The sequence below is a fragment of the Galeopterus variegatus genome, unplaced genomic scaffold, assembly GCF_000696425.1.
Source record: "Galeopterus variegatus unplaced genomic scaffold, G_variegatus-3.0.2 Scaffold3411, whole genome shotgun sequence".
Lineage (NCBI taxonomy): Eukaryota > Metazoa > Chordata > Mammalia > Dermoptera > Cynocephalidae > Galeopterus > Galeopterus variegatus.
The window spans coordinates 92,902-120,855 of record NW_007729522.1 but is presented as its reverse complement, the minus strand read 5'-3'; the positions used below and the strand labels follow the sequence as shown (position 1 = coordinate 120,855).

The window sequence follows — 27,954 nt, the reverse complement described above, 5'->3', positions numbered from 1 at the left end:
TGCTTTTATACCTGGGCTAGGAGGGAGCGATTAAAGGCCCCTCTTCAAGTGGTACATTCAAAGTGTCAAATAAAGTGTTTGGACCAAAGCAGAGAAAAAGCCTTACAAGTGCTGGGGTAGAGAGATGACTGTGTCACGTCTCAGTTAAGCTAGCAATGAATTTTCTTTTACAATATGGGTGTAAATAATATGCCTTGATTAGTGCATTCATTTTCACCCATGTTAATTGTATATTCAGTGCTGTTACTTATTGTCAACACTTCATTTGCTTTTCTTCTAATATTACTGATGAAAGTTTGGCTCCTCGCCCCACAACATATAAATTTTTTATACTTGTTGTTCCCTTCCTTCTGTTTTTCTCTTAGCCAACTTCTCTTCCTCTTTAGTGTCCAGTTTGAATAAAATTTCCTCTCTGATATCTTTCCAAACTCTTTATACCAGGGGTTGGCAAGTTATGGCCTATAGGCCAAATCTGGCCTGTCACCTGTTTTTGTAAATAAAGTTTATAGGAACAGAGCCATGCTCATTTGTTTATGTATTTTCTGTGGCTGTTTTTGTGGTACAGTGACAGAGTTGACTAGTTGGGACAGATAGCCTGCCAAGTGTAGAACATTTACAAAAACATTTGCAGACCCCTGCCTCATACCAGCTATTGAAACAGTGATCACGTTATCTTATATTTTTCGTGTTTGGCTTCTTTGCTGGTTTGAGTTTCTCAAGTTCAGAGACCATTTATTATTCATCTTTCTGCTTCTGCTACTTAGCATATGCTTATTCTGTAAGAAATTCAATAGATGTTGAATGATAATTAATAAAAACAGTAGATGTGGTGCTGAAATGTGATAATAGTAACAGTAATAGCAATGATACTGATAAGCCTGTTATAGCATTTTACTTAGTATTGTCAGACTCTTAATAAAGTAGTGATCCATTTCTGAAAGTTTAAGTGAAATGTGGGAAATTTGGAGAGTATTTAGAATTGAGACTTAAATATTGCTAATATATCAAAAACGTATGACCTAAGCAGATGTACTCAAAGAATTGATTAACTTTTAAAGAAGAGTCATCTAAGAAGTAAAAGTGATGAAACTCAATATACAGGACATATTATAAGCTGATTTAATTTTAATAAAAAATGAAATGGTAAAATGGGCTTAAGGTGCAGCATGGTATGAGATATATGTAGAAGAGAATAAGAAGTTTCCTGTGCCTCCTGCTCATCTATTTATACGAGGGGTGTTAGAATTCTTTTAGTTATTCAGACTCAAAACCCTGATCACCTTAGCTTTGTAATTTGTACTCAGTCTTTCTTTATATTCTATTCCCTATGGCCCACAGTATGAAGTCCAAGTCCCTTTGCATGACATTAAACTTTCTGATAATTTCAACCCTCATCTTATCCCTTCTTTACCACCCAGTTCCATTATCATTGTTTTTAGATATTTTCTATTACTATGAAGCTAACATAGTAATTTTTCTTTCTGGAATTTGTGTATGTGTATTAGTGTCCACATGTGCAGTGTGGTTAACTGGATCTAAAATGTATATTATTTTGTTTTGTTTTCCAGATGACAGAAGTCAAACTATACTTCCCTTAGTGAAATCATTTTGTGAAAAATCTTTCAAAGCAGATGAATCAATTCTTATTTCTTTATCTTTCTATTTAGGAAAACTGTGCCATGGACTATATGGTATGATATATCCCAAGAATTTCAAGATTGTAGATAATTTTTCCCTTTTTTTTTTACCTTAGCCATTAAACTTTAGCTCTTAGTTGTAAAATCTATTTTTTAAATGTATAAAATCTTATGAGTTCTTAGAATTTTGATAGCATAATTTAGAGCACATTTGAAAATAACTCTTTCACTAATAGAAAACCTATTTGGAAGAACAATGACAGAGTGAAAGAAGCATAGCCCTTTAAATTTTTTAGTATTTTATACTTATGTATTAATTGGTATGTGATAATATAGACACTCTGGTGGATTAACTTTTGGTGCATAGTAAGTATATTCTTCTTAACCATTTGTTGAATAATTAATATTATGTGAGAAATTCAGCTTCAGATAATATTCATAACTCTTGGAATTTTGAACACACAAGGGTACTTCAAAAAGTTTGTGGAAAAATAGAATTAAAAGATAATATGAATCTTTCCATGAACTTTTTGAAGTAACTGTGTATTACTTAGTAAAAGGGATGGCCCGGAGTCGCAAAGAATTACACCAAGAGACAGATACTCAGCCAGAATGTATATTGGAGGGCTTCAGGGGCGAGCGGGTGGGCTGTCCTCTTGAAGCGGGAGCAGCTGCATGCAGAACTAGGGAGTGCCTTATATATCCTAATAGATTGAGCTGTCTCATTGTCATTGGACGAGAGGACAGAGCAAGAGTTTAAGCTGAGCTGGGACTTTCCTATAGGTGGGGAAAATCACGTGTGTGGGAAGGTGACATGGCGGTGAGGGAGAAGCAGGAGAGGGGGTCTTTTGTGGTTCTTGGAAAATGTGACATTTTCTGTAGCCATTTTGGGTGTTCTTCCTGTCCACCTGCCACCATTTTAGACTGACATTGGTCATAACATAATTGGCTAACACTTAGTTCTTAGCTTACTATAACAATGTGAGAATTAAGTTATACCCATCTAGGATAGTGATACATTTTCTTTATGTGGATTGTAACTTTTCTTTATGTGGATTGTAGACATTTAGTAGACTGTTTAAAAAATGTATTGCAATATTCTTGTATAATGAGTTCCTAGCTCCCCAAGATAGTTAATGAATGTGGAATCATTCCATTCGTTAAAAATATTTTGAATTCTCTTTGCCATCTTTCAGATTCTATTTTTAAGCTCCTTTTTTACAGACACATACACATCTTTTCTGCAGGCAGTTTTAGAATATTTCCCATAAGTAAATAGCAATATGTATAAATAGCCACAATATTATCATCATAGCAACTAGTTAGTAGTGGTCTACAATATGATACATACTGCAGAAATTAATACAGGCATAATTCCTGTATTATATAGTTCATACTTTTGAAATTAAAATTAAAATATTATTAAAATTAACATAAGGTGAAACAACCTGTTAGATTTCTTCATAATAGTTACTGTTTCCTCCTTGCTTTTATTTATGAACTATCTGTAACCATTTAGTTAAATATTTGGTTCCAATTATATTTTTATTGTACTTCGATTTTCTCTTTTTAATTTTTGTTTTCAAATGAAATGTTGAACAAAGGTTTTTACATTTGTTTTAGGAATTTTTACTCCAGATCAACACTTGAGATTTTTGGAGTTTTATAAGAAACTTTGTACATTGGGTTTGCAACAAGAAAATGGACACAATGAAAACCAGATTCCCCCCCAAATCCTAGAGCAGGAGAAGAAATATATTTCAGTACGGAAGAACTGTGCTTATAACTTTCCGGTAATAAATCATGTGTTTATGTTTACTGAGCATTTCAGTTATAACCTGTTTTAAAATATGTGCATAGATAACATTAAAAACATTGCCATTTTTGAACTTGCTGCTTATCATTAAGTCTAGTATGTGTAGTAGGTACTGAGTAAATATTTGTGAAAGTGTATTTCTCTCCTTGTATAAATCAGAATTATGTGCATGCATTTGGATCTTCCAAATATGATTTCTAATTAAATTACAATTCAGAAGACATGATTTCAATTTAAGTGAAATGATTGTAGTATTAGGTATTGGTGCATGTTTTACTCTCCTTCCCACTCACCTTCCCCTTTCAATCCGCTAGGCCATGATTGTTTTCGTTGATCCTAAAAACTTCCACATGGAACTGTATCCTACATTCTTCTGCCTTTGTCATGACCCTGAAGTACCCGTCAGAAACACTATTGCTATTTGCTTTTATGAAGTAAGTCTGAAGAATTGATACCACTTTACATTGTTGTTAATTGTACCTATGTGTACCAGATGCTTTTTTTGATATTTGTATACTTCTGTTGATAAATTTATTTTAAGATATAGGCTGCATATCTCTTTCATGATCTAGTCCTAAATCTTGTTTTAAAATTCCCATAATTCACTTCTCTTTCATTATGTTTATGGAATCTATTTACATAAATACATTATATTTATTTATTCATTTATTAACCCGTTTGTTCAGTGTATCTATACTAAATGCTTTCTTTAAGCCAGGCATTGTGGTAGATATGCGTGTTGCAAATTTGGAAGTAAAATTAGCTTTTTTATGCTTTATAATAATGATGCTTGTACCTAAACTTAAGCACTTGAGAACAAATAGAATTGAGAGACAAATTATTTAAATTTATTGTTTTTACTGCAAATGGATGATGTTTAATGAGCATAGCTTTTAGATATAGCTATTACAACTCTCCATAAACTAAGAGCAGGAGTGAATTTAAACTTTTATGATAAATGTAATTAACTTTTAAACCTTTGAGGTTGAAATTTGGAGTATGTTTCTTGGCTAATCCCAATAAACACTTGTATGCTATAGTTGCAGTAAACACATATAAGCTATAAACTTGTCAATTTCAAAGCTATTACTTAAAAATTTCTTTATAGGTGGCATAATGTTTCCTTTCTTTATAAGTGTTATAGTACATTCTTATTCTCAGTGAGAACATTTCATCCTCTTCCTTGCACTATGTTCTTGTGTCAGAGTATTGCTAGATTATCTAAAAATGTGCAGGATATACACAGCATCATTATAAATGTTAATTAAGATTCTTTTGGCTGTTGGGTGATAGTATATGCTTCATTAAAATAACAATTCCGGTATGAATGAAATATATGTTCATTGTACAAAATCTAGGAAATATTCCCTTTAAATGGTACAGTTATTTAAAATAATTTCAGTGTTACACAATTGAGTCATCTTTGTAAATATACATATAGAAATCTGCTTTTGGAGGAAGGGAGAGGGCAGAAGGCATTGGCCAGCTGAGCAGAATATTCACCACCAAGATGCATTAAGTGGTCGTTTAGGCTTGGTTACCATGTACACATGTATTTGCGAGATCAGTGGTCTCCGGAGAGGTTTGCACAAGATTGGAGAATGCAGTATTTATGCCGTATTAGACTTTCTATTTATGTTTATTTTTATCTCATTTCTTTAATATTTCATTCTAATCCATGTTTTATAGTGGACATAATATCACACCATGTAAGTAAACATATTGAAATGCATATACATGTGTATACACAAATATTTTGATTGGTAAGAGTGAGTTTGGAGATTGTTGATGTACATATTTGCTGGGTGGCTACTTTTCATATTCTCACAACGATACAACATAGGTAGGCTAAGAATGATCTACTCCATAAGATGAAGGGGTAGTTTAGGTTTGTCCTTTTAAATAATGAAAACTCACTGGTGGACTTAAATTTTCCTAACGGTGTTAATGTTAGATTCTGATAGTTGCTTTATTATGTTGTAATTTTATTCTTTTCTCAGAAAAATATTATTTTGAAAATATTTTCAAGTCAAAAATAATCCTGTTGGAGCAAAGGATTTTAAAACACTCTTTACTGAAGAACCATTTTTTTCCCAAATAAAATTTCACTCAAGCCCACTATGTTAAAATAAAAAAGAAAGTAAAATAGATACTCGTGCATCAACCGTCGTGGGCTCTGAGTTTGTCTGGAGGAAAAAAAACCTGTTTACAGGGGGAGCTGGATTATTCTGGACTTTCCCAATTCCTCTCACGCTGATTAAAATTTTTGGTGGGGAAAAGTTGTTTTGCCTCCTTAGAAGTTACCCTCTACTCTGATATCACTATAGGCCTTCAGTAGAAGTTACCCTCTTTGGGAAGCTCTGGTGGTGTACTGTAATAAATACTCTTATGCCTGGGAAATCCTTTAAGACACTGTTGGCTGCTCTAAGGCTTTAACATGTGAACTAGAGGCATCCTTGGGCTCATTACTGCTTGTGATATAAAAGTTATGACTCTGGCAAATCCCATTTTTCTGTACTTACCCATCCCCCATATATCCATACACTCTAGCATATTATAAAGCAGACTAAAAACCTGATGATGCCAGCAAATAATTTTTTTAGAATTCTAATTGTATACTTATGTTGTAACCTAGTTTTATTTTAGAAGTATCTAACAAAGATATTTTTAAAAAATTTTAATTCTAACTTTTGTATGTCTAGTATTCTCACATCTGAGAGACTTTATTGCTACATTTTAGGTGTCTAAACTTCTGAATTCTGGAGTATATTTAATACATAAAGAATTAATTACATTATTACAAGATGAATCACTGGAGGTAATATGTCTTCTTACTCTTTGGTTTTTATTCCTTTTATATTAAATACAAATATATCAATGCCTTTTTTTTTCTTACTTCTTGGGAATTGCATGAACTCTTTTAGTTGACTAGCCCAGAGGCCTCAAATCAGTATATCACTGTATTATAAACTAGAAATTGGGAAGATCTTTAAAAAATATTAGATTTTGAAATATATTCAGTTTTAAAATGTATATGTATATTTGCTTATTAAGGAAAATTTAAGAAGTACCAAAAAGTAGACAGACAAAAGAGTACCTTTAATTCCAGTTACTGTTACTATTTTGTTATATTTTTTCTTTATATATCTTTTCTATATAAATGTTGTTATATTTTTCTATATACATATTTTTATTTTATACAATTGTAATCATAGATCATATTTCATATCTTTTTTTCTCTTATCATTGTTTGGGGAATATTTTACCATCTAGTATATACTAATGAAGACTTTGTAATATTTTCTTTTATGCTGTATTTAATATATCCCACTTGCTTAAATGATTATTAGCTTGCCAAAGCTCAACTTATCAATATTTTGTTATCACTTAGGGTATTATCTGATTTAAACCACCTTTCAAAAGTTGAGGGCCGGCCCGGTGGCGCACTGTACTAGTGCGCCGCTTGGGAAGCGCGGTGGCGCTCCCGCTGAGGGTTCGGATCCCACATACAGACCGGCCGCTCACTAGCTGAGCGAGGTGCGGGCGCAACACCGAGGGTTGCGATCCCGTTGCCGGTCCCGGTCCGGTACGGGCGCGACACTGAGGGTTGCGATCCGTTGCCGGTTATGAAAAAAGACAAAAAAAAAGGAAAAAAAAAAAAAAAGTTGGGAGGCAGTTGTTGAGCATGTTAGTGGTGTGGAAGTAGCCGTCTCAGATTTAGACTATTTAAACAATATTGGGAGGAAGGCGTACAAATCTCTTTTCAAGGCAGTTGATGATGCTGATCATTTTCAATTGGTTAAGGCAGAGTAAGAAAACAGAACCCCCAAAATGCTTTTTGGTAAATAACACTATTTCTGTGTAGAAATTGAGATGTGGAGTTAACTAACCTGAGAAAACACAGTATTCACCATGAGAGTAATCAATATTTCTATTAAAAGGTACTAGATGCTCTTATAGATCATCTTCCAGAAATCTTGGAACTTATGTCTACTGGCGGAGAAAGCAGTGTTCAAGAAAATAAGGTAAATCCCATTTATCAAAGAAGTTTCTGAAATTTAAGTATTATGCTACTTTGCAGGATTGTTTTAAGGCATCATGAAAGACTGTATGGAAAGCATTTTTTTAAAAAAATCTTTTTTTAAATGACTTTATTGAGGTATGATTGATATTCAAAAAGCTGTACATATTTAAGATGTACATCACCACCAGTATCAAAGCCACAGATATATCCTTCACCTCCCAAAGTTTCTGCCCACCCACTTTATTATTATTTGTGTGAGTGTGTGGTAAGAACACTTAACATAAGATCTACCCTCAGAAATTTTAAGTATACAACACGGTATCGTTAGCTATGGGCACTATGCTATATAGTAGATCTACAGAACTTGTTTATTTTGCATAACTGAAACTTTGTACCTGTTGACCATCACCTCTCCATTTTCCCTTTCCCCCAGCTCCTGACAATCACCATTCTACTCTCTGTTTCTATGGGTTTGACTATTTTAGATTCTACGTATAAGTGAGATCATGTAGTATTTGTCTTTCTGTGCCTGGCTTATTTAGCATAATGTCCTCCAGGTACATACATGTTGTCACAAATGAAAAGAATTCCTTCTTTTTTAAAGCTGAATAATATCCCACTGTATAAATATATCACATTTCCTTTATTCATCTATCAATGCACATTTAGATTTCTTCTAAATCTTGGCTATTAAAAATGTCTGAAGGAAATGGTTAATGGACTTCTGTGGTCAGCACCCAAGGACGTGTTCACTTGGCGAACTCACAAACGAGTTAACCAAGAAATGTCAAGGATTGCAAACAATCCTTGAGAACACTTGAAGTTGTGAGAACACTTTCTTGGGATGTTCCCAGGAGGCGCATTATAGATAACCAAATGCTTGAGAAGGGAGGTAACGGCCTTCTGCTCTTGAGAAAAGTATAACAGAACTTATGCATTAATGCTTACCTTGCATGCACTAGCTTGCTAAATGTAATAAAAGCTGTAACAGCGGCTGGGTTGGGGCTACTTGCCTGAGAGAGCAGTGGCCCCCCCGCTCTTCACCTGCATCTCATCTGCTGTGTCTTCCTTCATGTCTCCGATCATTTTAATCAACAAATGTCTTTCAGTCTTGTTCAGAATCTTGACAGCAGAATTTTTGAAGGAGATGTATCTTTTTTTCTCTGTGGAATTTTGCTATTTTTATTGCTCAGTATGTGTTTATTGTTAGAAATGGAAAGATTTACTTGAAACAAACTAAAAACATTACTTTTTGTATTAAAATATCCATAAATATAAAGTTGGAATATATTTCCTTCAAACTTTGTGAATAATTTAAAGTTGCAAGTTGCGGGCCGGCCCGTGGCTCACTGGGTAGAGTGCGGTGCTGATAAAGTTGCAAGTTGTCAGTGAGGTGGTAATAATTTAGGTACATACTTCCTTACTTGGTTGATAAGGTGCTGAAATTATACCTCACTGCTACATTTTAAAGCGTATATTTATAGAATTGAGAATGCTAATAGTGCATAAACATAACAAAGCATCCCATGCTCCGAAATAATCTTCTTTAGAACAAAACCTTGTTAGTTCCTCTTCATGGAGAAAAAGCACAAGAAATAGGTTAACCCTTAGGCAGCTGATGCTGTGTTAACAATTGCAACATCAGGGATTTCTCAATTATTTATGTAAAATTTGAGTACTTGCTAATCTTTTAAAAAATTTTTATTTGTTTATTAATTTTATTGGTTATGAATATTCATGAGATACAAAGCTGGTTGTCACCCCTTGTGTCCAACATGTGAAGGCCAGATTCATACTGGTAGCATGCACATTACCACAAATGTGTTTGTACCCTGTGTCCCCCATCCAATTATCCCCCAATTCCCTCCCCCTTCCCTTTTTACCCCCACTCCACTTTGTATCTCAAGTTATGTTCTCTCCCTCTGTAAGTCCAACACACCACTGTGGTCTTCCTTTCCTTCCTTCTTTCTCTCTTACTTCCCGCATATGTGTGAGTACATTCAGTACTTATCCCTCTATGCTCTGCTTATTTCACTCAACATAAGTTTCTCCAGGCTCATCCATGTTGTTGCAAATGGGAGAATTTCATTCTTTTTTACGGCAGAGTAGTATTTCCTGGTGTATATATACCACAGTTTCCTTATCCAATCATCAGATGATAGACATTTAGGTTGGTTCCATGTCTTGGCTATTGTAAACAGGGCTGCAATGAACGTGGGAGTGCAGGTATCCTTTCGACGTGATGATTTCTATACCCAGAAGTGGGATTGCTGGATTGTATGAAAGATCTATCTGTAGTTTGAGAAACCTTCATACTGTTTTCCATAGTGGTTGTACTAATTTACAGTTCTACTGACAAGGCAGGAGCATTCCCTTCTCTCCACACCCTCGCCAGCACTTGTTATTCACTGTCTTTTTGATTATAGCCAGTCTAACTGGGTGAGGTGGTGTAGTTTTAATTTGCATTTCCCTGATGACTAATGATGTTGAGCATTTTTTCATGTACCTGTTGGCCATTTGTATGTCTTCCTTTGAAAAATGTGTATTCAGCTCCTTTGTCCATTTTTTTTTTTTTTGTCCTTTTTGAGACCGGCCGCACCGTGCTCAGCCAGTGAGCGCTGTGAGTGCACCGGTCATCCCTATATAGGATCCGAACCCGCGGCGGGAGCACTGCTGTGCTCCCAGCGCCACACTCTCCCGAGTGCGCCACAGGCTCGGCCCTGTCCATTTTTAAATTGGGTTGTTTTTTTCCTGTGTAATTGCTTGAGTTCCTTGTATATTATGGATATTAATCCCTTGTCAGATGCATAGTTAGCAAAAATTTTTTCCCACTCTGTAAATTGTCGTTTCACTCTGTCGATGTTTCCTTTGCTGTGCAGAAGCTTTTTAGTTTGATATAGTACCATTTGTTTATTTTTTCTTTTGCTGCTTGTGCTTTTGGGCTCATGTTCATAAAGTCTGTGTCCAGACCTAGTTCTTGAAGTGTTTCACCTATATTTTCTGTTAGTTATTTTACAGTTTCAGGTCTTATACTTAAGTCTTTAATCCATTTTGAGTTGATTTTAGTATATGGTGAGAGGTGCATATCTAGTTTTATTCTTCTGCATATGATATCCAATTTTCCCAGCACCACTTGTTGAAGAGGCAGTCTTTTCCCCAGTGTAGATTTCTGTTGCCTTTGTCCAATATCAGATGGCTGTAAGCCTGAGGGGTGATTTCTGGGTTTTCAATTCTGCTCCACTGGTCTGAATGTCTATTTTTATGCCAGTACTATGCTGTTTTGATTATAATAGCTTTGTAATATAATTTGAAGTCAGGTAGTGTTATGCCTCTGGCTTTATTTTTTTTGCTTAGGATTGCTTTGACTATTCATGGTCTTTTGTTGTTCCACATGAAAGGTAAGATTGTTTTTTCCATTTATGTGAAGAATGTCATTGGTATTGGGGATTGCATTGAATCTGTAGATTGCTTTGGGTAGTATAGACATTTTTACAATGTTAATTCTTCCAATCCAAGAGCATGGAATATCTTTCCATTTTTTTGTGTCATCTTTAATTTCTTTCAGAAGTGGTTTGTAGTTCTCATTATAGAGCTCTTTCACCTCCTTGGTTAAATTGATCCCTAGGTATTTTATTTTTTTCATGACAATTATAAATAGGCTTACTTTCTCTATTTCTCTTTCTGTTACTTCATTATTTGAGTATATAATGCAACTGATTTGGAGGCATTTATTTTGTATCCTGCAATGTTACTGAAGTTATTAACCAGCTCAGGAGTTTTTTGATAGAGTCTTTAGGTTTTTCTACACATAGTATCATGTCATCTGCAAATAGAGACAGTTTGACTTTGTCTTCTCCAATCTGGATTCCCTTGCTTTCTCTTGTATGATTGCTTTGAGTAGTACCTCTAGTACTATGTTAAATAGAAGTGGTAAGAGTGGGCATCCTTGTCTTGTTCCTGTACTTAAAGGAAAAGCCTTCAGTCTTCTCCATTCAGGATGATAATGGCAGTGGACATGTCATATATGGCTTTTATTGTGTTGAGATACTTTCCTTCTGTACCTAATTTGTTGAGAGTCTGTATCATGAAGGGATGTTTAATTTTGTCAAATGCTTTTTTAGTATCTATTGAGATAATCATATGGTCTTTGTCCTTGAGTTTGTTCATGTGCTATATCACATTTATTGACTTTTGTATATTGAACCATCTTTGCATCCTTGGGATGAATACCACCTGATCATGGTGTATAATTTTTTTAATGTGTTGCTGTATTCTGATTGATAATATTTTGTTGAGGATTTTTGCATCTATGTTCATCAAGGATATTGGCCTGTAATTTTCTTTTTTTGTTGTGTCTTTATCTGGTTTTGGTATCAGAGTTATGTTGGCCTCATAGAATGAATTTGGGAGAGTAGCTTCTGTTTCAAGTTTTTAGAATAGTTTGAGGAGAATTGATATTAACTCCTCTTTAAAAGTTTGATAGAATTCAGATATAAAGCCATCCAGACCTGGATATTTTTTGTTGGAGGATTGCTAATTACTGATTCAATCTTGTTCCTTGTTACCGGTCTGTTCAGGTTTTCTATCTCTTCTTGGTTCAGTCTGGGTAATTTATTTGTGTCTAGAAACTTATCCATTTCTTCCAGATTTTCATATTTTTTTGTCATACAGCTGTTTATAATAGTCTCTACTGATTCTTCGTATTTCTGTGGTATTGGTTGTAATGGCTCCCTTTTCATTTCTGATTTTTGTTATTTGAGTCTTCTTTCTTCTTTTGTTTGTTAATCTAGCTAATGGTTTATATATTTTATTTATCTTCTTGAAAAGCCAATATTTTGTTTTGTTGATCTTTTTTGGGTCTCTATTCACTTAGTTCTGCTCTGATCTTAATTATTTCTTTCTTTAGGTTTGGATTGTTGTTGTTTTTCAAGTTCTATGAGGTTTAGTGTTAGGTCGTTTATTTGAAGTCTTTCTGTTCTTTTTTTTTAATTTTTTTGACTGGTAAGGGGATTGCAACCCTTGGCTTGGTGTTGTCTGCACCATGCTTAGCCAGTGAGAGCACCGGCCATCCCTATATAGGATCCAAACCTGCGGCCTCGGTGCTATCAGCACCGCACTTACCCGAATGAGCCACGGGGCGTGCCCTCTGTTCTTTTGATATAAGCATTTATTGCAATAAATTTGCCTCTTAGTACTGCTTTTGCAGTATCCCACAGGTTATGGTATGATGTATCTTTATTTTCATTAGTTTCAAGAAATTTTTTTATTTTCTGTTTAATTTCTTCTTGGATGCATAGGTCATTCAGAAGCCTATTGTTTAGTTTCCATGTATGTGCATAGTTTCCAGAGTTTTGCTTATTACTAATTTCCAGTTTTAGTCCATTGTGGTCTGAAAAGATACTTGGAATGATTTCAATTTTTTAAAATTTGCTGAGGCTAGGTTTGTGACCTAATATATGGCCTATCCTGGAGAATGTTTCATGAGCTGATGAGAAGAAAGTATATTCTTTAGTTGTTGGGTGAAATGTGGAAAGCATTTAAAATACTGCTTGCCACATAGTTGGTATAGAAGTCTGTTGGTGTTTGAACAGCTTGAATTTCCTCTGCAGTTCTTACATTAGCAATGCTTGTGTTACTGTGATTCTTATTTATTGTCTTTAGAGTTTATATTCATATTTTCAGTTTTCATTGGCATTAATGATTATTCCAAGAATCACAAATAGTGAGGACAAAACGGTAGGAATTTAGATGGTCAAAGCTTGTGGACAGTAACAGATAATAAATTTTACTTCTGTTAGAAGAGTTGCTGTGGTCATCAGTCTGACAGGAAGAATGATGAATTCCGGTCTGTGTTTCAAAATTTAGTTTCCAGTAACCATAGATTTTATTTATGGATTTTTAAAAGATATCTGATAATTTCATCAGATAATTATCTACCTGTGACAAACTGAGATGCCTCCTAAACTCTGAAATGAGCAGGAATATTTTCCTCCCCAATATAAGACTGAATAATTTGAATGCTGCAATTTATTTAATTATCATTGATTCTTTTGGTGTGTTTCTTTTTCAGTTGTCCTCACTACCTGAATTGATTCCAGCACTCACAGCCGCTGAACAGCGAGCTGCAGGCTCTTTGAAATGGAGAACTCATGAAAAGCTACTACAGAAATACGCTTGTCTGCCACATGTCATATCAAGTGATCAGATTTATTATCGTTTCTTACAAAGAATGTTCACGATTGTGATGACAAATGTGAGCTCAGGACTTTTCATTTTATTCTCTTGAACTCATGATTAATTTTGGAATTACCAAATTCTTTACATTCTCAAAATAATACAACAAACTCAATTCATTCCATTTTGCCCAGCAGGATGTCATCTTCCCAGGTCCCTGAGGAGGGAATTCAGGTTTCCTTTTGCTTCTCCACTAGTTCTCCCTTGATCATCTTCTACCTAGCTGGAGAGAGGAATGAACAGGTGGTACCTTCACTTACCTTATACTGCCAGGGAGAGTGTTAATTCACTCACTTCAATCTTCATGTAGTTCTTCTGAGGAGGAAAGTTGACAGATCTCAGTGGGTCTCGACTGCAAAGGACCTTCTGCTCTGACGTGCACCTTTGATATACTCACGGCCTGGGTGTCTTACCTCAGCTGTGCTACTTTGCCAAGGCATCCCTTAAGCATCTTTATATTAGTTTGGTTACTTCTTGTTTTATGGTACTTAAAGGGTGGCTATGTAACAGATAAAGTTTATACTCGAAATGGGGATGCCTTAATATGGGTATCCTTATAATTAGAGTAAAAAGAAAAAAAAAAGACTCATTCCTCAAAATAGGTTTGTGCTCAAAGCTTTTCATAAAGTTAGTTGTCTACTTTTCTTAAAAAAAATTTCCAGAGAGGATTCTTCTTTTTTTTTTGTCCTTTTGTCTTTTTTCCGTGTCCGGCAATGGATCGCAACCCTCAGTGTTGCCCCCGTACCGGACCGGGGACCGGCAACGGGATCGCAACCCTCGGTGTTGCTCCCGTGCCTCGCTCAGCCAGTGAGCGGGAACCGGTCTGTATGTGGGATCCGAACCCTCGGGCAGGAGCGCCACCGCGCTTCCCAAGCGGCGCACTATCCAGTGCGCCACCGGGCCGGCCCCTCCAGAGAGGATTCTTTAACCCACAGTTCACTATACATTTAATAAGACATCCTGTTACCATTTTTGAAGTATAAAAAAGTTCCAGCTGGCTGGTTAGCTCAGTTGGTTAGGGAGTTGGTACTGACAACAGCAAGGTCCAGGGTTCAATCCTTGTACTGGCCAGCAAAAAAAAAAAAAAAAAAAAAAGGAAAGAAAAAAAGTTCCAGATAATCTTTCTATCTTAGAAACTGCTAAAAAAGTATTTTAAATTCTCATTGTTTATTCTCAATAAAAGGGAGATTATGAATTCTAGCAGCCATCTCAAAAACCCAAAATCAATTTTTGTTTCAAAGATTTAAAAAAGAGAAAAAATTATATCATTGGTGTTACTTATAACTTCAGTGAAAAAGTAATAAGCATAATTTAATAAGCACCCCTACAAGTTTGTTTCATATATCAAAGCAAAACCTGGAGATTGAAGTTATATTGTAGATGTGTCAATATAAAAAGCGACTTGACAGTAACGTCCTTACCAGTTTACATTTAAGAGCATGAATGTACCATATAGGACATTTCACATAAAATTGAGCAGAATTTATTAATTTTATTCAGCAGTTACTTAATTTGAGTGCCTACTGTGTGTCAGGCATTGTTCTAACAGCTGAGGACATAGGAGTGAACAAAGCAGACAGAATCTTGCTCTAATGGAGCTTGCATCCTAAAGTAGTGGTGGTGGGGAGTCATAGAAAATAAAATAATAATAATAAATAAATATATTAACAGGTGGGGTAAGTGCTATGAAGTTTAATCTTAATTGTTGGCGTCAACCTAATTAGTAGGCATGTTTGTTTTTAGGAAGCTACGAATACAGAATTATTCTGTATTCGTAGCTTCTTTTGCTAGGAAAGAGAAATGATTTACAATGTAGAGGGTAGACAAGTACTTTTCCGCCTGAGAGATTTGTTTTACTATTTTCTTTTACAAGGAGCTAGTTCCATACTTTAAAGGAAATACATAATTATTATAGCACATTTTTTGTGCTTAGAGAAGTCACTTATAAAAACAAAGATTTTTGGTTTTAGTTCTATACCTAATATTCATTCATTTGTTCATTGATTCCGCAAAACATATTGGGTGCTTACTATGTGCAAAGCACTATTCTAGGTGCCAGGAATATAACTGAACAAAAGAGCCAAAGGACCTACCCTCATAAAACTTATATTTTATTGGGGACATTTAACAAAATTAATAATTATTCTTTAATAGCATTTAATATCTAGTCCATATTATAATTTTACCAATTATCCCCCAAGTTTATTTTATAGTTGTTTTATTGCATATAGAATCCAATTAAGATCTATACCTTGTGATGAACAAACATATAAATATATAGTAAGTCAGGGATAAAAAGTGCAATGAAGAACTATAAAAGCAGGGTCGAGTGGGGAAGAAGGTGATGGTGGCTACTAGGACACTATTGTGGATATAGTGGTCAGGAACAAGTCCTCTCTGATCAAGTATGCTTTGTGCAGAGGCTTGAGCAAATGAGGGAGTGAGCCATGTGGCAGTCTGAAGGACGATTGATCTAGACACATGGGACAGTGAATGCAAATGTGCAACACAGTATATGTTTGGCCATGTGAGGAGCAGCAAGAAGGCCAGTGTAGTAAGTGGCAGAGAGTAAAGCTAGACGTGGCTGGGTTCACAGCACACAGGCTCTTGCAGGTAGTGATGTGGACTCTAGGTTGTATGCTTTGAGACAAGGGAAGTCTTGGGAAGGTTTTGAGTAAAGGAATGATATAAGTTGACTTTTATTCCCTACTTCCGTTATGAAAAAAATTTAAAGGTACAAAAAAAGCAAAGAAAATATTACAATGAACACCCGTATACCCATCATCTAAATGTAACAAATAGTATATTGCTATATATTTGCTTTTTCTGTTTCATTGTGCTATAGAATTTTAAATTATAGGTATCATTATATTTGATCTCTAAACATTTCATTTTTAAGATTTTCTGTTCTAATTCATAGTAAATATCCTCTTTTTACATTGAACAGGTTAAAAACACCACACAGAATAGTACCCAGTAGAATGGAAATAGCCTCTGTAAAATATGAGAGGAGGTCATGGCAGTATTCTCTTAGCAATATAAAGTTTCATTCTACTTGAATTTCAAGGATCCCCACTATAAAAATCTGAATCTTCAGTAATTGAATATTATAATATTTATACTTAAGTCAAGATGATGAACATGAATTTATACTGGATACAATATACCTGATTGAGAGATTTTTCTCTAATATCTGGTTTGAACCCAAACCCAATAAAGATGAATGGTTGAATTCACTTGGAATTAAGATTCTGCCCAGTGTGATGGAAAATCAAAAGACAAAGGGGTTTGGAATAGTGATAAAAGTGATTGACATGGTGACATGGTGTCCTTCAGATTCGAAGCTTTTATCTGTATCATGGACCAGAGATCTCAGTGAATGCCATTGAGGTTGAAGAGCCAGAAGCCAAAATTAAGACAGAAGGATCAAAGAGTACACCTGTTCATGGGATCTCTAAATTTATATTTGAGAAGTGACATATTTTTTGTAATATACTTGACAGATGGTATCTTCTAGCAAATGTTTGTTGAATGAGTAAGTGACAAAGGCTAGGGAATGGCCAAAAGAATGGGTGGCTAATGTGTATTTGAGGAGAATGTCACTTAAAATGAGGTGGCAAGGGAATGACAATCAAATATGGATGATTTGGACATAACTGTGCCGAATTGACTTTGTAATGCAATGTATTAGTTGATTTGCCTGAGTGATATTAACATTAAATTAACACTTCCAGAAGAATATACGTTCAGTGATTTGAGAAGTGGTGAACATTCCTCTTACTTTTAGCCAATAACTTAAGATTGATTTGGTGGGACCAAATTATTCAGAGTATATAATATTAGGCTAGTGTAATAGTCTTTCTTGTTTATTTCTTTAAGAATGTCTTACCTGTCCAAAAGGCAGCTTCACGAACTCTATGCATTTTTCTACGTTATAATCGTAAACAAGAACAGAGACATGAGGTCATTCAAAAATTAATTGAACGTAAGTAATCACTGTCTCCTATTTGAAACAATGAAATTAAACAAACTAGTTGGCCTTAGCTGTAACTTACATTATGCATCATTTTGCCACGAATAGGCTGATGTTGGTAAATATCTAGTGTGCACTTTTATTTGAGTTTCGTAGGTTAATTTTTGGTTGTTTTAGAAATCTTATGGCAAGATCAGATCTGTGATGAATGAGAGTAGTAATTACTCAGAGGCCTCTTTTGTGAATTTCTACATTTGAGCAGTTAAAATACGTACACATTTTGAAAGTCCAGTTTCTACCCTGATCAAATAGAATTTGAAACTAAAATTCAGTAGTCTTATCCATGGCTTCACTTTCTGTGGTTTCAGTTAACCTGAGGTCACCCATTGTCTGAAAATATTAAGTAGAGTGATGAGATCTCACACCATCCTGCTTGTCCTGCCCAGAATGTGAATCAGCCCTTTGTGCAGTGTATCCATGCTGTATAGGCTACCTGCCCATTAGTCACTTCTTCGTAGCCATCTTGGTTTTCAGAGGTACTGTCCCAGAATCACAGTGCTTGTATTCAAGTAACCCTTATTTTACTTAATAATGGACACAAAGAGCAAGAGTAGTGATGCTGGCAATTTGGATATGCCAAAGAGAAGCCATAAAGTGCTTCCTAGGAGACCTTGGCTATGGGTCATTTAATTCAAGGTTTCAGGCATCCACTGGGCATCTTGAAATGTATCCCCTGTGAATAGACTATCCATGAGTCTAATAATTTAATTTATGGTCTTATATTCAGTGTTAACAGAATTAACAGAATGTGGGGTTTTGATTTTTTCCTTGAATAGAGATGATAATACATATGAATGTGAATCTGGTGAGCCTAGGTTTATAATGTCTTAAGAAACTAAGTCAATTAAAGCAAATTTATTTTAATTTGATAAGGGCTAAAATCAAGAAAAAAACCTTTAGTTAAAGTGGTAATTCTAGAAATAGTGGCACACACTATATTTACTTAGTAAATTTGTTAATTTTTGTACACTTGCTTTGACAATAATGTCTTAATGTTTTTATTAAACCCTGTTATCCAGTATAGGCAGATAAAGGGATTTTCTGGTTATTGGAGTTTACCATTTTAAGTATGGATCGCCACTTTCTAAAAATGTTAGAATACTTTTATAAGATTCTATTTAAGAAAAATTATTCCTGCCTTTGAATTCTAGCTCTGCACTTGCTATCGATGTGACATTAACCTCTCTGAATCTCAGTATCTTTATGTTTTGGGAGGGATTATGTATGTATGTCCCATTGGATTGCTTTTCAGGGTTAAATGAGATAATATGTGTAAAGTATTTAACACATAGTGGCTGATCAAAAAATAGTAGGTATAGTCATTCAATAGCTAATAAATGCTTATAGAATTGAATGTAATGTCTAGTAAAACTTCTTGCTGATTTTTGAGGTGTCAGTATTTTAGGGTCTGCAAGTCTGGGGTATATAATATGATTGTTTCCTCTTACCTTTTGTATTTGCTAAAAAAGTTGTGGGCATAAAGAAACTTGTCACAGAGTTTGCGTGTCTGTGTTGTCACATGTAATTTCATGTAGGAAAAATTAACATGATAATTTTTGTTTTTATTTCTAGAACTGGGACAAGGAAAAAGTTATTGGAATAGACTTCGATTTTTGGATACCTGTGAATTTATTATAGAGATCTTTTCCAAATCATTTTTCTGTAAATATTTCTTTCTACCTGCTATTGAACTGACACATGATCCAGTAGCAAATGTGAGGTATGTTACTAATCCAAGAAAATATTTGAAAATATTGCATTTTGGGGGCCGGCCCAGTGGCGCACTCCTACAGTGCGCCGCTTGGGAGCGCGGTGGCGCTCCTGCCGAGGGTTTGGATCCCACATGCAGACCGGCCGCTCACTGGCTGAGCGAGGTGCGGTGCAACGCCGAGGGTTGCGATCCCATTGCCGGTCCCCGGTCCGGTACGGGCGCGACACTGAGGGTTGCGATCCGTTGCCGGTCACGATAAAAGACAAAAAGGAAAAAAAAAAAAGAAAATATTGCATTTTTTATATATTTACCATAGTGAATATATGCAAAATCTTTTTCTTACTCAGTTCAAAAATCAAATGGAGAATTTATACTTGCTTTGACATTCTTAGTAATCGTAATTGGTAAATATCAATAAGACTTGGAAGCATGATTTTTTAACACTGTCTCAGATTTTTTGTTTATTGGGTTGAGAGTAGTAAGCCAAAGCCAGATTGGCAAGCTTCTCTGGCAATTTGGATATACATATTGGGATCAGGAGAAGATTGAGTAGATAAAATTAATTTATCTATTATTAAGACTTAATCAACAGCCTTGTCACTTCAAAGTTGGCTTGTTGAGCATCTGTCCAGTTTTAGAATCCCATTTATTCAGAGGAGTAGGGGTGCCTTGAAGTCTTTGTCCTGTCTTCCATGTTCAACTGCCTTACATTTTGAAATCTAATTGTTAATTGGATTTGATTAACTGTTAAGTTACATGTAACAGGCCTGAAAATGGCTTGCTTGGAAATTGAAAAAAAGAATAAGTATATTTTGTCTTTTTTACCTCTCCGAATAAGCATATTATTTCCTTTTTTTCATTGTGGTAAAATATATGTAACATAAAATTTACAATTTTAACCATTTTTAAGTATATGGTTCAGAGGTATTAAGTATATTCATATTATTACTTGAGTTATTTGAACATTTGATAATGAGATGAAAAGAATTTTAAATCCTCAGCTATTAGATTTCTGTGTTCTAAGCTTTATGTCTCTGTTCTGAGCTTGAACTCAGATCCTTAGCAAAGAGTGACGTAGTCAGAGTCAGTTGGCCAAAAGCTTCCCTGAACACAACTCTAGAGCTCCTGGCTGAGTTTTTGCATGCTGGCCACACTTCATTTTATGCTGTGTGACATAGTGCATCTTTTGTAAATGACTGACTTAAATTGTGTAGGCAATACAGGAGGAGTTGGTGAGGCAATAAACTAGAATAGATTGATAGTCTTGCTGTTGAGATATATACCAAGCAGAACTGTCAAAAGGTATTGAGAAGTTTAATCTAAGAAATTTATGGGCATTGTTTAATGGGAACAAATCTAGAGTTTGGTTCTTGTTTTATATTTTTAATGTGAGAAAATGCAACTACACAGGATGTGGTTTTTTGTTTCTCTTACCTGTGCTATATAAATAAGAGGTAGAGTATCCCTGACATTTAAAGTAAATTGAAAAGAGCCTGTTATAGTTCTTTAGAATTTAGCTCTTCCTAATCAACTTATGAGTCCAACTATATTGTTAACATTTTGTAATTTGAAGTTGTGCTTCTAGAAAAGCAATTTCCTGTGTGATGAATTATCACTCATCAAACATTTGACTAAAATAATTTAAAAGGAGATGAAGTCATTTCTACTTTGGTCAGTGTGACTAATAGCATAGTACTGACTATAATATGATAAAGCAGTCTGTCAATTTGAAAACCAGATTAAGATTAGTTGAATATCACTCCATGAATTTTGGAGGTTTTTTTGGGTAAGAGGCTATTGCATAGCAATTTTCCCGTTTGGTTTCCACTCCCCTGTCTGAGCAGCTGCCAGCCAAAGAAATGGGCCCAGCATCACTTGGCTTTGAGCCTCTACCCAATGCTATAGAGATGTGCAGATAGAATGAAAGCTATCACAAGTAAGACTAGTAGGACCACACAGGTTAGGAGGACAGCTTCTGGAGCTACACTGCCTGAGCTGAAATCCCAGTTCTATACTAGCTTTGTATCTTTGAGCAAGTTACAAAACCTCCCTGTGCATTGATTTCCTTAGTACCTGATTCACAGGGTTTTCTGAAGAATAAATATCTGAGGTAATGTACATAAAGAATTTAGTTTACCAGAAAGGTGTGGCCCCTAATCTCAAGAGTTTTATAATCTCATGGCCCAGGAGTCTCATAGAGATGAATCACTACTATGGCTTATGTAGGTTCTGCTAAATATATTTTTTCTAGACATACTTTGGATTATAAAGAATGAAGTGTGCATGGACTGTTAAGTGTTTTTGTTTTTCCTTAAGTGAATGTTTAAAATTTAAATTCACTGAGTTTAGACAATATGAAGGCTAGAAAAAGACTGTTGGTATTCAGAGAAGTCTTATCTCCAGATGCAGAAAGGAAATAATTTCTCTTTGGGAAAATTGGAACTCCTTAATTAGGGAAACCATCACCAGGCTTAGCAGTATGTGTGGTGGGCTCTGAATGAGATTGAGGCCGTTGTTGCTATTTACAGGGCTAAAAATTCTAGAGGATGAGCTTCTTTACCTTTTCTGGTTGAATAAAAAGCAAATTTTGTTGTAAATGAAGAATCCTCAACTGAAAGTTGGCGTCCTGGAAGCTTTAGAAATGGGATTTAGTTGTCTCAAGGTTTGCAGTAAAAATAAAAAGATAATAATCTGGGGAGCACTCAGGTGAATGAATGAATGAATATAGCAGCTATAAAATAGACAACCACCTAGCCTCCCTCTCCAAAAACCAGCCCTGGCAAAGAAGTAGAGTTTTAGCTTAGCAAAGCAGAACATTTCTTCCGAACTACCTCCTCCTGAAAGGTTTTTTAAACTTTTCTGGATTTCTTTTTACCTCCCTGGCATTCTTTGGCCTCCTGTCTCTTCCTTTTCAACCCAATCTAGACTGTGGTGGTGCCTTAGACTGTATCCTTTTATCTCTTTTCTTCTTTAACTGCACTTATTACTCTCTGATGTCAGACTTAATATGTCTAAAATTAAATCCTGACTTTCTTTATCTGCTTTGCCTCTTCTGTAGTCTTCTCTATCTAGGTAAATAACCAATTGTTTTTCCTTAAGTGAATGTTTAAAATTTAAATTGCCACTCGCTCAGGTTAAAACCTTAAATCCTTTCTCTCTCTTACTCCACCTCCAATCCCTCAGCACATCCTGCTACTTGCAAAATATATCCAGGATGCAACCACTACTCACCACCTCTCTCTGCTTCAATCCAGCATCATCTCCTGCCTGAATTATTTCAGGCGCTTCCTCTATTGTTTCCCTTCTTTTGTCCCTGACCACCTATTGTCTAATCTCAACACAGTGGCCAGGTGATATGTTTAAAATTTTAAATTGGATCATTTCACCTTTGTCCTTAAAACCCTCCAGTGGCTTCTCATCGCAGTCAAAAAAAAGTCGGTCTCCTTATAGTGGCCTCTAAGTCCCTTCATGAGCCGGCCTCTTGTTACCACTCAGAGGTCTCCTGCTAATCTCACCTTCACTCTGTTCAACCACAATGTCCAGTTTGTTAATTTGGGGCAACACCAAGGCAAGCTTCCCCTAGAGGGCTTTTGCATTTACTGCTGCTGCCCTTAATGCTCTTTCCCAGGTATTCACATGGCTCATCTCCTAATTTTCTTTAGGTCTTTTCTTAAATGTCATCTTCAGTGAAACCTTCACTGACACCCTCTCTGATCACCTGCTTTAAAACAGATTAATCTTGCTCCTCTGGGACTCCCTCCTCTTCTTTCCCTGCTTTATTTTTCTCCATAGCACTTACCACTATCTGACAGATATTTTATGTATTTGTTTACTCTCTTTTACCTACCCTCATGCTAAGCTCCATGTGAACAGAGAATTTTGTTGGTTTTATTCACTGTTGTATCTCAGCACCCAGAGAAATGAATGCTTGGCACAAAATAGGGACTCCATAAATGAATAAATGAACTCTCAAGCTATCTAAAACTTGAATTTTCTTTCAGTTTCATGCTACTATTATTCTTAGTTGTTAAATTCACTCAAAAGTAAATACTATTTAATTTATTATAGAATGAAACTTTGCTACCTATTGCCCAAGGTGAAATCTACCCTGAAGATTCCTGCAGATAAGCATCTACTTCAGCAGTTAGAAATGTGTGTGAGAAAACTCCTATGTCAAGAAAAAGATAAAGATGTTCTGGCTATTGTAAAAAGGGTAAGTCTCCCTCTTCCCACACATTGCATTTCTTGCATTAAGTTTATGTTAAATGTAGCTTCACTCTTTTAGCTTAATATGTTAAAATATATACATCCTTTCTAGAGTAGCATGAATAAGTAAATGGTTTGTAAATGATGTGTATGCCGCACCTAGATAGGAAAGTTCCTTCTAAAGGTCACTTAAATATTAAGCTTTTATTACTAGTAATATGAGCTCTGTAAGAGTTTGGCACATGTTAGGTGCTCAATAAACACTGTTCAATTAATAATGAATACTTTATTCCCAGACTTTATTTAAAACATTATTATAAGTTTTACAATCCAGTAAAACTTTGTTGGTAAAATTGGGAAAGTCACATTTTATAGAAACTCAGGCCTGGAAGGGGCCCTCAGAGTTAATTCGCCATCCATTGGACTTTACAGAAGCTCTAGACCTAGAAATATTAAGTGTCAGCTTGATATTAATACATGGCAGAGCCAGGACTAGAATATAGATCTCTTACCTACCCCTGAGCACATTCCTTTTTTTATTAATGTAACATTGTATCTTATGGTTGTTTTTTGTTTTAGCATGATGTATTATATATGGATTGGGAGTGCTGGGAAGCTAAAACAGTAAAAATTTGGGGTCAAACCTTAAAATACTTTATAATCTTCAACAATTCTTTATGCTGAATATATAACTAATGTTTTTATAAGGTCAAGTAAAATTAAAGTGATTATTTTTATGAATGTGAATGTGAGCTTCAGGATGCATAGTTTTGGAACACTTATTTGTAGTGAGAAAAATTAATTTATTAATTTTGTGAATAAATTAGCATCAATGGTGAGAAAAAGAATCCTTTGATTTTTTTTTTTTTTTTCCTAAAGATCATTGCCAGATGTCATGAGGCACTTTTTTTTTTTTTTTCCGGTAGCTGGAGGGTTTGGGGGTCCAAGCCCTTGACCTTGGTGTTATGAAGAACTTTTTAATAAAGTGGTTTGATAATTTAGTATTAAAAAATATAATTTTATTTTACTGAAATGTGAATTTGTCTTTCGTGAACTGAAATAACCAGAAATACCCAGAGTTGGATAGGCATCTAAATCTGAAAACACACACACACACAGTTTTTGTTTCTAAGAGATATTTCTGTCCTTACTATTTCAGTATAGAAATTTAGGCAGTGGTTAAGTTGTCAAGATTATAAACATGAGAGGGTTAGTTACTTTTCCAAAAGAATTTATTAATTCAAGAGACAATACAAGCTAACCCCACAAATAAGTACAACAATGATGTAATTAAATTAATGGATTATTAATCTACAATGGATTATTCTGGAGTATAACTCTTATTTTAAATATGGTTTAATAATGATGTCAATTTGTTCCATGAAAATTCCGTAATGTAATGTTTATCAAACTGAGGTATTAATATAGGAACCTCTGAGGCAGCTACACAAAGGTTTGGGATAAAAATGGAGTAGCTTACGTAAATCAGTTATTATTTTTTTAACATGGGAAGTAATTTTATTTAAAAAGGGAATATTTCATGGCATAAATTGTAATTTTTCATAAATATGAGCATAAAAATAAAGCTTCAAATTTTATATTTGCAATGGATAGCTTTGGGCATTTGAATATATAAATGTACTTTATATTGATGATTAGAGTTACTCTTGTTGAATAAGTTTTAGAGGTACTGTCCTCTCTCAGAAACAGAACCTTAGATGAGATTGACCATTGTTTGCTTGGACTAATTTGTTTCAGACTACTGTATTGTGAAAGACAAATACTAAATTGAGAGAATACTTTCAGAGCAAAGTCTCTTCTGTTGGTTAGAGTGTCAGAATGATAAAAAATTTCTGTGGAAGGGAACTAGGGATTTTAAGCCAAACGATAGCTTGCTTCAATATACACGGGCACTTCAAAAAGTTCATGGAAAAATAGAATTAAAAGAGAATACAAATCTTTCCATGAATTTTTCGAGGTGCCCTCATATTTTTAGCTAAAATACTTTTTAAAAATTCATAAACTATATTTATTTCTGAAAATTTAGGAAAGCTTGGCACTGGGAGATAATAGAAATTAAATTGCATGCAGTGGGTATTTAAAATATGCCTCTAGACTTACTCTTCCTAAGGTTTAAAATTTTTAAAAGTTAAAATGGATCCTAGCATTGATGTATAAAGGTTGATTATAAATATAATGTGGAGTTGGGCAGAACTTCAGAGTTTTCTCATTTAGCCTTCCACATAGTTTAGAAGTCTCCTCTTTGTACCTACCTCTGGAAAAGGAGTCTGTGAGAAATGATTGGTTGGTTTAATTTAATTATTGTTGAATAATTTTTAAAACTTTCTTTATAGACTGTATTAGAGTTGGACAGAATGGAAATGTCTATGGATGCTGTAAGTACACTCTCTTTTCCTTTTATTGAAAGGAATGTTTAAAAATTGGCAGAAACCACTAATGTTGCCCAATTTCATTTTAAACTTTAAACAGTTTCAGAAAAAGTTTTATGAAAAAGATCTGTTGGATCAAGAGAAAGAAAGAGAAGAACTACTTCTTTTGGAAATGGTATGTTGTTTTCTCATGCAACACACATACTCTTTTTAAAAAAAATTTATTTATTTTTGATTATACATATTTACAAGGTGCAGAGTTGACTACCACTATTTGTGTACAGTATGTGATGATCAAATCAATATTATTAGCATGTTCATCATTACGAATCATAATTATTCTGTGTCCCTTACCCAATTACTCCCTAACACCCCTCCCCTCCCCCTTTCCCACCTGTATTAACTATAGGTCTGTTCTCTCCTGAAAGTTCAAAGTTTTATGATGATCAAATCAATATTATTAGCATGTTCATTATTACAAATTGTAATTATTCTTTGTGTCCCTTACCGAATTACTCCCTAACCCCCCATCCAGTCCCCCTTTCTCAACTCTAGTAACATAGGTCTATTCTTTCCTTCGGAAAGTTCAATGTATTATTGTGGTCTTCCTTTGTTCTTTTTCCGTTCTCCCTTTTCTCCCCTTTCTCCCATTTCTTCCCTTTCATCCCTTTTTCCCCTCCCTTCCTTCCTCCCTCCCTCCCTTCCTTCCTTCCTTCTTTTATCTCCTTCCTTCCTTCTTTTATCTCCTTCCTTCCTTCCTTTATCTCCTTCTTTCCTTCCTTCCTTCCTTCCCTCCCTCCCTCCCTCCCTCCCACCCACGTATGAGTGAGGACATGGGGTATTTTTCTTTCTGTGCCTGGCTCACATACTCTTTGCTAACCAATATTAACTGTGCTTTGTTATTAAACTTAAAAAATAATTTCTTTTAAATTTCACACTACTTTTTCTTCTTTTTTTTTTCCTTTTTGTCTTTGTTCGTGTCCGGCAACGGATCGCAACCCTCAGTGTCGCGCCCATACCGGACCGGGACCGGCAACGGGATCGCAACCCTCGGTGTTGCTCCCACACCTCGCTCAGCCAGTGAGCGGGAACCGGTCTGTATGTGGGATCCGAACCCTCGGCAGGAGCACCACCGCGCTCCCAAGCGGTGCACTGTAGCAGTGCACCACTGGGCCGGCCCTACTTTTTCTTCTTAAATGACTAAATGTGCTGACTCTTTGAAATCTGTTATTTTATGAACTGGAAGAAAAACTATATTTGAGAGCCTTTTAAAAAGACTACTTTATTGATGTATAATTGACATACAATTAACTGCATATATTTAAAGTGTACAGTTTGATGAGTTTTGACATATGGACATAGCCATGAGACCATCACCACAATCAAAACACCAAACATTTTTATTCCCCCAAAGGTTTCCTCCTGCCCTTTTGTAATCCATATCTTTTTCTGCTCCAGTCCCTAGAAACCCCTGATGTAGTTTCTGTCACTACAGATTAATTTGCATTTTCAAGAATTTATGTAAATTGAATCATATATTAGGTATCCTTTTTTGTCATGCTTCTTTCCATCAGCATAATTATTTTGAGACATCCATATTGCTATATGTATCAATAGGTCATTTCTTTTTATTTCTGAGTAGTATTTTATATTATGGATATATCACAATTTGTTTATCCATTTGCCTCTTAATGGACACATTTGGATTACTTCTAGTTTGGGGATATTACAAATAAAGCTGCTGTGAACATTAGTTAAGTGTTGGTGGACGTATGTTTTTATTTCTCTTGGGTAAATACCAAGAAATAGAATGGAAGGATCATATTGTAGGGTACACTTAATATTAAAGCTAATAAAAATCACTAATGTTTTTATACATCCCCAACAAACAAGCAGAAAAAGA

At 35.1% G+C, this 27,954-nt stretch overlaps 1 protein-coding gene across 1 annotated transcript in view; it reads left to right on the top strand.

Annotated features, from left to right (window-relative positions):
* Window positions 1-1,493: 1,493 nt before the first annotated feature.
* LOC103600644 (serine/threonine-protein phosphatase 4 regulatory subunit 4) overlaps window positions 1,494-27,954 on the top strand; it is a 42,862-nt gene continuing 16,401 nt past the window's right edge. The window contains exons 1-11 of the mRNA XM_008584941.1: window positions 1,494-1,691; window positions 3,261-3,430; window positions 3,768-3,887; window positions 6,194-6,271; window positions 7,395-7,478; window positions 13,548-13,730; window positions 17,591-17,696; window positions 19,317-19,464; window positions 23,524-23,668; window positions 26,016-26,057; window positions 26,152-26,226. Of these exons, the coding sequence (XP_008583163.1) occupies window positions 1,541-1,691; window positions 3,261-3,430; window positions 3,768-3,887; window positions 6,194-6,271; window positions 7,395-7,478; window positions 13,548-13,730; window positions 17,591-17,696; window positions 19,317-19,464; window positions 23,524-23,668; window positions 26,016-26,057; window positions 26,152-26,226 (1,302 nt within the window). The 5' untranslated portion in view covers window positions 1,494-1,540. The remainder of the gene's footprint in view (window positions 1,692-3,260; window positions 3,431-3,767; window positions 3,888-6,193; window positions 6,272-7,394; window positions 7,479-13,547; window positions 13,731-17,590; window positions 17,697-19,316; window positions 19,465-23,523; window positions 23,669-26,015; window positions 26,058-26,151; window positions 26,227-27,954) is intronic.